General features: G+C 39.6%; 1 protein-coding gene across 3 annotated transcripts in view; it reads left to right on the top strand.

Moving 5' to 3' along the window:
• The window catches only part of LOC134531903 (juvenile hormone esterase-like), a 66,122-nt gene extending 53,615 nt beyond the window's left edge, over positions 1 to 12,507 (top strand). For all 3 annotated transcript variants that reach the window (XM_063367934.1, XM_063367933.1, XM_063367935.1), the window contains exons 7-11: positions 1,807 to 1,981; positions 5,807 to 5,997; positions 7,773 to 7,926; positions 9,365 to 9,488; positions 10,504 to 12,507. In XM_063367934.1, the coding sequence (XP_063224004.1) occupies positions 1,807 to 1,981; positions 5,807 to 5,997; positions 7,773 to 7,926; positions 9,365 to 9,488; positions 10,504 to 10,741 (882 nt within the window). In that variant the 3' untranslated portion in view covers positions 10,742 to 12,507. The remainder of the gene's footprint in view (positions 1 to 1,806; positions 1,982 to 5,806; positions 5,998 to 7,772; positions 7,927 to 9,364; positions 9,489 to 10,503) is intronic.
• Positions 12,508 to 12,866: the final 359 nt, after the last annotated feature.

The following is a 12,866-nucleotide window of genomic DNA, read 5'->3' as shown; positions in this document are numbered from 1 at the left end:
CACAGCTCGTCGTTTCGCGAGGAACACATTGCCCTAACTACCAGCCTTTTATTGGCGACTAGTTTCCAAAGGAATCATTCGTAAAATTAAAAAAAAAAAAATGTTTTAATGTGTAACATCTTAACTCTCGGTAAACGGCGCGGCGGTGGGAGGTACTTCGTGAATGAGACGGAAATGTGTAACACGAAGCAGGGAGAATCGCGTGCCATTAAATTTTTCGGTCGTGCTGCACCGTGTCAGCGAGCGCGAACATTTCCTTGGCGTTTGAAGAGAAAGAGAGAGAGAGAGAGAGAGAGAACAAGAAAGAATACACAGCTGTTTACCGTTCGTTCCGTTGACAGTAGTCTTGAACAGCACCTCGCATTACCATGTGGTTTTTATAATACGTTATCAAAACGCTGTGAAATAATAATGCATAGCGTAAAATATAAATTCAATAATTAAATAAGCATTGTATTAAAAAAAAAACATGTTTAGTTAATACATAGTTTGTGCTACGATAGGTTAGAATTTACATATGGCGAGTACTTTACTTTTTTGAAGTGACACCTTCTATAGGAAGGTTTGGATAGGGAGTAAATTCATGTAAGTCGTCATCGACATGGTCACGTGACGTGAATGTATATGTATATATATACTCAGTGGTGCGCGCGCAGCCAGTACTCGTCTTCAGTCCCTGTACATCAGTGCTGTGCATATGTGAATCAAATGTGTGTATACAGTGTTCTTTGTAGCAATATAAACTAAAAATTAAGAACAAAATTATTTATTTTTTTAATACCGACAATTACTATGCAATGCGTATTTTATAGTAGTTCAGGAGTTATTTTACTAACGTGAAAAAACAAATTTGTTGTGTGATAATATTTTTAAGTATAATGATTTACAATTTTTTATTTAAGATCAAACAATTAATTGGGATATCCAAAAATTAAAACTGGTTGTTTATAGTTTTAAGTATTCACTTCTGTAGGCAGTCCTCATGACTGCTTTGAAATGTTTTTTTTTTATTCTGTGTACATCATTTGTTTTTTCCTCAAACGGGTGCTGTCATAATATAGAAACAAACAATTTAGTAACTCATTACTTAGAACCACACAGTGTAGAAATATCTAAGCTATGCTTGTTCTAATTTACGTGTTTCTAAGTTCTAATGTTTGTAAGTTACGTGGTTTAGCATTGCATTTTTCTAAGTGATGACAGTTCTAAGTTGCGTGTGTCTAAGATATGACAGTTTTAAGTTGTATGTATCTAAGATATGAAAGTTCTTAGATATGTGTGTCTAAGATATGACAGTTCTAAATTGTGTGTTTCTAAGTGATGACAGTTCTAAGTCGTGTATGTCTAAGATATGACAGTTCTAAGTCGTGTATGTCTAAGATATGACAGTTCTAAGCTGTACGTTTCTAATATATGCCAGTTATAAGTGGTGTGTGTCTAATATATGACAGTTCTAAGTCGCGTGTTTCTAAGATATGACTAGACACCTGAAAAATTCGCGCATTTATTTCACGATAGGCTAGAATCCAAACAGTTTGAAATTTCGCTGCTTCAGTGATTGGGCCACAGTATATCTGAAGGACTTTGGGCCAATGAAAAAAAAAATTTAAACAAAAGCAGTAGCGAATCACTAGCATCCCAGTTAACAGGTGCTAGGAGTCAGTAACCAATGAGCAGATGCGATTCGCCCGAGTGCATAGAGGATCATGGAGTCCTTCCTATAGGTCACTGAAATCGCGAATTTTTCCGGTCTCTAGATATGACAGTTCTAAGTGGGGCGTGTCTAAGTTGTGACTGATGCCGCAGACGTGGTCCGTGCACCCGCTGAACGTGTTCGGCCCGGTCGTCGAGGCAGACGTCTCGCCGGGCGAGGAGCGGTTCCTGCCAGAGTCCCCCTACTGCGCCATCCAGCGGCGGGCCTTCAGCTACGTGCCCTGGCTTCAGGGCACCGTGCTGGGCGAAGGACTCATCCTCGCTGGCCGTGAGTGCGCGCCATCTTGCTCTTCTCACGTCCCGGGCAGCAATTATTATAGTGTTCAGTGATAGATGGCCAGTATAAAGTTCAATAAAGTTCCTTGTCAAAAATCAGGTCAAAAGCCGGGGTTTAGTATTTTTTTTCCCAAATATTTTCCACTTTCTTCGGAGCCGTTTCATTATATAGTTTAAAATTTTGGTCTGCCAATCAGAAGATTCAATATCCAACGTAGCGGCAGGTGCTACTAGCAAAAAAAAAAAAAAAAACCTCGGGCGTGAGGTTAAATTACAAAGTGTTAGCTTTATAATGATAATATGAATATTTGACGTCTAATTACTTAGTATTTCTTGTATGCCACACCACAAAATATATGGCTACCAAATTTAAGTGAATTAATTTTTCGCTGGTTTGTTTGCCTGATAATATTTGATGCATTACTTCTCACAATCGATGTATCTGTGTTAGTAATATATATATCACGAAAGCTACTATCTAGCAGGCGTGGCCAAAGCTACTTAGAAAACTATGTCCCAGACTCGGCAATTAGAGTTTCTTCCCCAGGCACGCACCAACATGAGGTGCGTGTTTCCTTATAATCCGCGAGACTTGTGAGCCAAATTATGTGTATCAATGAAGTAAAACGGCCAGCAACCACTGAATAGTTAATGTGTGCGTTCCATAAACTATTTCGTCAGTAAAACATGACTTATTTTGTTTCACCGATAATTTATATATTAATTCTTAGTCCCTTATTTTCTTTTTAAGAAATTTAAATATCCTACGGATTAGTTTCACAATTATTTAAAATAAAATTTTAATCAGTCAAGGTTTTGAGTCGTCAAGCATGAAACCTTAGATTATTAAAATAAAACATCTACAGTAACATTTTCTAACCTCAAAAATTATTGATTAATTTAAACCCAGTTTTAATAGATTCGGCTCCCTAACATACTCAAAAATGTTAAAAGAAAATAGCGCCACTACATTATTACACTGTTTCAAACCAGTTAGAGATAAATAACGTCCTTAAAACTTGACTCGCTTCAAACTGCCAACTGATAACGCAGCACCGGTGCGATAAATACCATCTGAAATGTGTGCTCGTGGTCATATTTACGGTAAGTATCGTCACGTTTTCAATTAACTGTTGGGTTTCAACGAAAAATGTTGTGTTCGTAATCACACAGATTTTTTTTTCGCGGTAATCTCCGCGAGTTTAATTAATATGTGATCACATACCGCAAAATGTATGTCCGTAATCAGCCCGCAGCTCATTAGGGATGCCACTAAGTAAAATGAGAAGGGGGGGGGGGTCCGAACCCCTTAGAACGCCGTTTAAATGCAATTCTGATATATTAGGAAAACGTCACTATAAAAAAACATGTTTAGAGACACGGTATTTTCGCGGATTCATTTGGTAGCAAAGTAAATTCGAGAACACATTTGCTTCTCGTTGATGATTGCCCTGCAGTGGCCTTGACACGTCAATGATGACCCAGAGCCGGTTGTAAACAAGGAGAAAGTGTGGTCACCCAATTACGTGTGACCCACCAATAATCGATGTGACCTTGTTATCGACCAATAATGTTTTATTTATTAAGGTAGTTTATTAAAAATAATAGTATTGTAAATTATTTATAGGTTATATTCTTCATTTGAAGTTTTAAGAACATTTAATTCTTTTTTGATATATAAGACCAATAATTTTTTTATAAATTATAAAAAATAGCGTTAATATATTTTATTATTCCTTTATTTATGTTTTTTGTGGATTGTTAGTATTTTCTTTTAGTTATAATCATTTTTGATTACCTTGTTGAGATTGGAATGTATTGTTTTACAAGTATTTTGACTTATTTTTGTTAATATATTATTTAGTATGTTTGATTTATATTTTATGTCACGTATAAGCGAACTGAGTCTATCCTGGAGCGAAATGGACTAGCGAAATAAATGTGGCTCTAAACTATTTAACAAAGATTCGCACAATCAGTTAAATTACGACAATTGACACGTCTGTTCACTAAGTGAGCACATTTGTAGTAAGTCCACTACTCACTCTCCCCACAGGAGCTCGGCTCGACAGTGGTTCTCTCTATTGTTCGTCTCTCACCACTCACCTCGGTCCCAACCACTCGCTCGTCCGCCGCGCACACAACAGCAGGGGTCACTCCGCTGCCCGAGGATTGGCCTGTGTCGCCACCAGCCTGTGTCACTCTCGCACCAGCTACAGTTCGGTGTACGTCTCTTACATACCGGCCTTGCCCCGTCCTGGAAAGGTCTCGTAGCCCTCCGAAGGCTCGCGCCATCAAAATCCCCGACTTAAGGGGCCCGCCTCGTCAGGGGTGTATGTGTGTTAGTGAGGCGGGGTGATAAGCGCGACGCTCGCTGGTGCTTCCAGCGCGGTATAGCCTCTAAGCGCAAGGCTCTGAACTGGCGCGCATTCGTCTCGTCGTCACAGGATAACTGTGAAATTTGAGCGGTGACCGTAACATTATATGGCGGAGAAATGAAGATAAAGGTGTTATGCAAGCCCCTTAAGTGCTTTCAAGAATCTGTCCTGGTTGTTTTACGCTTAAAAAAATTACTCCGAAAACACGCCTTTTAGCCATTTCCACTCTCCCAAAAACACAGTTTAAAAACTTAATCCGAAATCAAAAGTACCGTGTGTGTGCCTAGGGTAGGCGAGGGCCTTAACACTCGAAGCTACGACAACACGCCGTCCTTACGCCACTTACGGTAACGGGCTCTGGAGGCACGCTTAATCTTCCAGACCGCTAGTCGGATTACCGTGGAGGGCGCTTCATCTGGCTGGCCGGCATTGTCGCTAGTCGCCTCGTAACAATAGGCACACAGTACAGTGGCTTTAAAAATAAGCTATAATGAGATTTAAAAAACTTAACCTTGCTTTAGAGGAGCAATAGGAGCGGACTGGAATAGATAAAATATTGTTATCTGCCCTTTTTTATGATGTGTAAAATCTTAGCTCTCGGTATACGGTATTTGGTAGGAGTAATTTCGTTGAAATGGAACGGAAGTCGCATCGAACGGAAATGTGTAACCACGTGTGCTGCCACATGTGTCGGATGGCGCGGACCAAAGTTAACAAAGCCAAAGGGAAACTGTATAGTATTCATCGTTTAACGAATCTTAATAAGATGGCCAAGTATTTTAATAAAATTCATTGTGTAAAAACCGGGCCAAAACCCGGGAGTTCTGTATTTTGATTTAAGTCTTTTCCACTTTTGTCGGAGCCGTTTTATTATTATATATTGTTTGAAATTTCTCTCTGCAAAATCGAATGATTGATAGGGACCGGAAAAATTCGCGGGTTCAATGATCTCCAGGATGAACTCCATAGTTCTACGTACACTCGGTCAAATGCCACCCACTCATTGGCTGCTGTCTTGTGAGACGTCCCAACGTAGCAGCCTGTGATTCGATAAAGCTTTGGTTGGGTGTTTCTCATTGGCCCAGATTCATCCAGGTGAGTTGTGAGCCAATGGCCGAGGCAGCACAGAGGTATAACTGTTTGTATTTTAGCCTATCGCGAAATGAATTCGCGAATTTTTTCCGGTCTCTAATGATCGAACAGTCGACGTGGCTGCTCGCGTCGAGAAATGCAGTTGAAACGGCAACTTGCGTGCGTACATCTTAAATATGCGTCAAATTTCGTGTCCGAGTTTCGTATCACAAGTGTAAGTACAAGAATTTGCTCGTCGGAGAGGTTCGATGTTCCATCTCCGGCTGAGTCCTGAGAGACCGCGAGTCGGACGAGTGTAAAAGAGGGGGAGAGACCGCGCTGACAGAAAGACCGCGCGTGATCCTCAGAGGTGCTGGCCAACGCCACCCTCCTGGCGGACCTGAACGCGCGCTGGGATTCGCTGGCGCCGGAGCTGCTGCAGCTGCGGCAGAGCTGCTCGAGCCACGAGGTCGCCGCGCAGCTGTGGAGGAACGTTAGCGCCTTCTACCTGGACGGCGGCCTCCCCCTCGCGCCGGACAACGCGCAGGGCTTCGTCAACGTGAGTTACAACGGTCCATCAGTTATAACAACATTTCCAATAAAGAAAAAATTGGTCGTCTGTAAAGTAGGTTTACGGACGATAGTTTAACGTGACAACGTCATAACAAAAACATTGATTTAATGATTGCATACTTTTATGAATAAAAATGAATAATTTTTAATGAATTTTCACTATTTTGTATGGATACAAAGAAGGAGTGAAATGAAATCTACAATTTAATTGATACATTTACTTTTATTTGCACTCATTAATTCAAATAAGTTTATTACTTTAACGAAGAGATTATTTTAATTATAACTTTTGTACATGTTTGCTATTTAACTTCTTCCAATCTGTGTTATTCTGTTAAGGATAGGACGATGATAGGAAAAGTAGGAAACGAATGAGAGTGCTTCAAGTTTAATGTGCCTCGAAAAAGTCAAATCGATGGTTGTTCCAATCGAGTGGAAGAGAGATAGATGCGGCGCAAGCGTATTATGAGCGTAACGGGACAATGAGTCATCCTTTTTCGGGCGTGCAGCCGGCGTTCATCGTTTTATTAGACGTTGTCACGTCCAAAATCACCTAATTGATAGAGTCCCGGAGGTTACGCAGAGATTTATTTTATTTCAGTCTTAAATTTACAGACCTATGAATAATATACCCACATTAAGACACTACAGATTTTTTTTTAAACACAGAGATAGTCTCCAAACCTTTACGCGGCAAGCGTGTCTGGCTGGTGGGTCATGTGACCCGTTCGATTCCCGACCGGGGAAGGGATTTAACAAACCTTCTTTCTCCCTGGGTACAGGACTGTGTGTTGTTTGTGATGTTTATCTAGCGCCATGCATATTTCGCGAACAGATTTACAGACCAGCTGTGCGTTAAAAAACTTAGTATAGCGTTTGTCTGTGAACGATATAGATATAGAAATGTCGAGAGATATGAATAGGGAGATAGACTGATATATATAGAAACATAGATACGTAGAGAGACATGTAGAGATAAAGTGATACGGAGAGATATGACTAGAGATATATATTTTATAGTTATAGCGTTTTAGAGATGTATAGAGAGATTTATATAAAGAGAGAAATATAGTGGAGATTTATAGAGAGGTATATATATATAGAGAGAGATAGATATGGTTTGCAAATATGTAGGTACCTACTGCAAAAAATTATCAACAAATTGAAAGAGGCATAGCAACGCATGACGGGCATTGCTGGTGTATAATACACATACACAAACAGTTGAGTTGACGATGGTTTTGGTGTGTATGGGGGCATGAAACGAAAAATCCATGAAAACATTTTCCATTTTTCCGTAGGTCACTCACTCACTCCATGGTAACGGTATCCAAAGGGTAGTTAGTCTTTCTTTGGCCGGGTTTACTTCAGGTGGATGACTAACTAACTGTCAGCGCGCCGTTCACAGCCATCCACTGCCGGAAGCATAAGCGTCCTGAATGAATGGCCCCTGCTTCTCTTGCGGACGGACGGTCGCCAATTAAAAGGGAACACTCGCTAGCTCGGGCATAAGACAATTGCGGTCTAAAGAGCGACGAATTTTTTTTTCTCTCTCTCTCGCGAAAAATGCATGTCCCTAGTTGGTGTCCATTTCACCTCCATCCCGCGTAAGGCATAAAAAAAAAGAACGGCAGACCACCACCGCTGGAACCATCCTGCCTCTCTATACAGTACGTGGCTTCGCCTGTACTCGCCACACCCGGCGACGGAACCTTCACGGACACGTAATCGCGACTGGTTTCCTTTTTGTCCTCGTTGCAGGCGTTCACGGACCGCTCGTTCAAGTACGCCTCGCGCCAGGCCAGCCTGCTCCACGCCGCCGCCGGCCACGACAGCGTCTTCAGCTACCACTTCAGCTACCGGGGGAACAGGACCTTCGGAGCGGTGTTCGCCCCCGGACTCGCGGTCGACTACGGTCAGTGAACCACACCTACACTCTACATTATTCTATGCATATTTACATTTAAATAATAATATACACATTTACATTTAAGAAAAAGGGGGGCAGAGTAGTATATAATGGGGTTCCGGGGACAGGGTTCAGGGTGAGGAGTGAGGAGCGAGGAGCTGACCGAGCTAGTCCGCCATCTTGGATTTCTGGAGTCACGGCGGCCATATTGGATGACCTTGACCTTGATCTTTGACCTTCAAAATTGTCCAAAATTTGTCCAAAACTCCCTCAATATTCACGAAATTTCAAAATTTTTTTGGAAAAATTGTCCGTCAAAAAATCCCAAAAAATTGTACAATTCAAAAATTAGGATTTCGAAAAACCTCTAAACTCATTTTGCCCTTAGAAAGAACACAATGTCCTAAAAGAGGCTTAAGCATCCATGCCTAAAGCCGCTGATAAGCCTCTGACATAATCTAGGATTATGACCGCCATTTTGGATTATGACGTGACCGTTGCAATTTCCGTTACGGCCGCCATCTTGAAAATCCGTAATTTTTATGTTAGAAAAACGGGAAAAAATTTAAAATTTATAAAAAAAATTAAATAATCGTATTGAAAAATAAAAATTTCATAAAAAAAATATTTAAAAAAATGTACACTACATCATGGAGCTTGGTGTCCTCGGTTCGAACCTGGTGAGGGCAAAAAAATAAAAATGACGACCGATCCTTCCTTCACGGAAACCGCTGGCAGACTGACCTCCCACCACTTATGTCAAGGTATATATATATCGTCAACTAGTATGACATTACGACCACCATCTTGTAAATCTATATTTATTATCCGATTTTAATGAAAAAGGTTTTAAATTTTATAAAAAAATAATCAAAATTTGGTTAAAAATATTTATAAAAATACAGTTGCATGTTTCTTTGCGGCTGCCCTCTTGAAAATCCGTAATTTCAATGCTAGAAATTCCTGAAAAAATTCCAAAAAATTTTAAAAAAATTGCCTACTTCAAATATTGATTTATTTAAACGATTTCGGTCCTCAGTTCGATTTCCGGCGAGAGTAAACCAGTAATTTATTAATGTATTTAAAAAATTCTTAATAAAAAGTAATAAAAATGTTTTACGTCACACCCGACATTTTGAATTGTCACCACTGTTATCATCTATCGTTACGGACGCCATCTTGAAAATGAAGTGAACCCGTGAGTTTATCCAGTTCTTAAAAATAGTACTGAATCGTAGCTTAGCAAGGAATGAATCTGCTCACTTTCTGGGGTTATAAGGATGGGTACCGACTGTAAAATATCTTCTCCATGGAAAAAAAAAAAAAAAAAACGCCACCAGAGTTCACACAGAATTGTGAATTTTAACGTGACACCTGCCAAATATCAGTTTCATTTTTTTTTTAAATAACGAAGTAATGTAACTCAATCTCTTTTTGCACACAGGGCCTTATCACTGCGACGACCTACTGTACCTGTTCAACATATTAGGAAGCTACACTCCTGACGAGCCCGACTACCGCGTCATGGATACTTTGGTCACGATGTGGACCAATTTCGCCAAGTACGGGTAAGTTAGCCACACGCAGGCATGAATCTTTAAGGTGGATGGATTAAGTTTTTGATAATATTGGTGATGATTGCATGAGGGCGAACCCGAAAGATGAAACACTGTTCACCGAGTGCGAACATGTGCTGGGACCCCATTATGTTCGTATTTCCAAGATGTTACACAGAATTTAAAAAAATTATGAAATCTGTTAGATTATTCTCTATAAAATCCTACGGTAACCTGTTTTGTCTCTGACCTGTCTGACTTATAATAACAATAAAAATACCACTTCAAAGGCTCTAATCAGTCACTAGTTTGTGACATTACTGAGGTCCATTTATTGTAGTGATTAGGTTCACTATCATTAATATGCTGCTGAAATGGTTCTTTATTAGTCTTAATACTCATCCATAGTTATCAACTATTTCCACCACAAGTCCATCGTCATCCAACAGTCTGGTACAACACTTAGAGAGCTACTACAGTGTCGTAGCAAGGGCCACACTAAAATTAATAATTAAAGAACTTATTACAGACATCACTAAATATTTTGTTTAAATTTTTTTTGGACATTTGTCATTGCTGGATGTAATAGAGAAACCTCAAAAATGTTTGTGTAATTTGTCGTTATGGTCAATTATAGAGGCATCCCTATTACATACAGTGTAATCAGCAATGGTGCATATAAAATTTTTTTAACTCAATCTTTTCCTAAAGTTATTTGTAAACTGTTGCCTGAATTGCCCTTTTCGTATTAATTGTGTGCATTAATAAGTAAATACAACAAAATAAATTTCAATTATTTAATATTCGATTATATTTTCCATGATTTAAATAATTATTGTTGAATAAATCATCATTTAAAATTTTAGAAATATTAAATATTATATATGCACAAATAAATATAGCCATAGCCGTCACAAACTATATGCAAAGAGATCTTTTATGAAAGTAGGCCTACAGGAATATGTTTTCCTTTTTCTGGTCTAAAACCATACTGAAACCAAGATGGCTTCCCTGTGACGGTCGGCAGGAACCCGAGCGAGGGCAGCCCCGGGCTGGAGGGAGTCACCGAGGCGCGCTGGAAGCCGGTGGAGGTTCCAGCCTCCGCCGCAGAGCCGCGCCACGTGCGCTACCTCGCCATCGACGCGGCCGGCGACGGCGACGACTCGCGCGCGCTGCGGCTCCAGATGAAGCGCGACTTGGAGCAGGAGCGCATGCGCTTCTGGGAGGAGGCGCCCATCGCGGAGAACTCGCTCTGCCGCTGCTGAAGCGAGGCGGCGGCCCGGAGGAGGCGGCGTAACGGCTGTGAGCGGGGGGCGGCGCCGTCGTCGGGCCGCCTCCCCGCCCCACACTTTATTTCTTCCAGGGATGCTTCCGTAGCACACACGTCCCTACACCCCTTGGCAAATGATGCCTCAGTGTGAAGGACGTATTTGTGAGGGATGGATGATATCCGAATGTTTTTTTTTTTTACTGTTTGCACCACCTGTTGACAGTTGGTCGTACTAATGTGCACGCAGCCATTTTGAGTCGTGATATCTACGGAGATTCAGCAAAAAGTTACATAATTTTAATGTAGCGTGGATTTTATGAACGGTAAATTTATTCTAATTAACACCGAACTATTAAAAATAAATTTAATTAGCAATACATATCCCTATAAGTTTTAAGTTCACCGATTGGCCATTCTTTACTTAATGTTTTTATTTGTCCGTATTTAAGTTATAAATTAAACTGTTTATGGTTTCAACTTATCTCACGGCATAAATATAACGCAATATTATGAACAAACAGCATACAACACTATTCCGGAGATAATGGACGTGTGGACACAACAGTGGACGCGAGTGCTTGGCTAGGGTGATCCATCAGGGCTAGTTTTCGGTAGCAGCATAGGTCAGACAAGGCTTCTATATGACCTATGTATAGTGCGGGTCGAACGTCTTGCGTTCTATCCGCGAAGGGATCTTCTCGGAAGCGGCAATTCACCTCCGATAGCTATACCAGTCCAAAATACGTCGACCCTGCAGTGTTTAACGAAGAAACTCGTGCCAAAGTCATTACGCTTTTGTGTGACCGGGTTCTTTTGACGATAGTAACCATGTTACGAAAAAAAAAAGAGACTAAATTCGCAGCCGCTACAAACTTTCCAAATATTAATTTTCTTTCAGTTTCCATGGTATCGCGGGTGCGATTTAATAACTAGCTGTGCGTTTCTATTTGTTGCGCGGTTAACAAACCGCACGTTCACAATAATGCGATATTTTGCTGTCGTATCACATCGTTCGTGTCGCGTCTGTCGTATTCATGTGACTAATTGCAGCAGAGATTGGAATTTCAATGAGTGTGGCCCTTGTGATTTTGCACTATAACTCAAAAACATTTACTTTTCGTGTAAATACACCTAGTCTTCTGTTCGACTTATCCCAGTGAACCCGAATGAAAAGTGAGCTTAAATACTTACCAGTGGCTAATAATATCGTAGGATGTGTCCTGATAAATATGTTCCGATGGGACAAGTGGAACCGACTAACGCCTTTGTGATCTGTAGGCTATAAAGGTATGAAGTCAAAATTTAAATAATAATATTTTTCTTGAGAAAAAGTTTGAACAACGTACACGATTATCTTATTTATTTTTCTTTTCAGTTATTTGATAGATGCATTTGACAACTTCATATTCGGAGAAAAAATTAATTTTTCAATGGTTTAAAAGCCCTATCGTGTGTGAAGTTTAAAATATTACTGTAATAAAGCTATTTTCAATATTTTAGCTTTAAAGAGTGGAGTATATTCAGTGTTTACTCACGTGAAATATCTGTCAGGCGCGGTTTTTTTTATTGCTTTCTTGTGTAGACTTGTGTGTGAGATATTAATAAAAAACGTAAGAATGTTAATTGAAATGAAATGCAAGTGGTTGTTTAAAATGTGCATGAATATAGTGTGTGCAAAATATTTTCTTTAAATTAATGATTGTGAAAAACATGTTTTATATATTTTATTGTTCATTGCTTAATAAAATGATTTTTTATATTTTAAAATTGTGAGTGATTATTTTGTTAGCTATTTACACACCATTCCAAGGTTAAAAACTCAAATTGTTTAGCAATCATCTGAAATTTTAATAAGTTAATAAATATAACATGTATGTACTAAAATTAATTTTAAATGTTCTCATTTCATGTATCAAAGACGTTATAAGATGGAAAATATACCCTCACGTTAACTAATCCACCGTAGCTTAATATTAAAACAAATTAATCACTGGCTCATGTTGATTTTTAAGCATAAATTAATTGACTGAAATAAAAGAATCGATTAGCTTTCAATTACTTTTTCTTAATGACTCGTGTGGAAATGCAATTTGTTACATGAATCCACCAAAATAAAGAGA

This window comes from Bacillus rossius, chromosome 5 (assembly GCF_032445375.1).
Source record: "Bacillus rossius redtenbacheri isolate Brsri chromosome 5, Brsri_v3, whole genome shotgun sequence".
Classification (NCBI taxonomy): domain Eukaryota; kingdom Metazoa; phylum Arthropoda; class Insecta; order Phasmatodea; family Bacillidae; genus Bacillus; species Bacillus rossius.
Note: the sequence above shows the minus strand (reverse complement) of the source record. Positions and strands in the feature narration are given on the sequence as shown.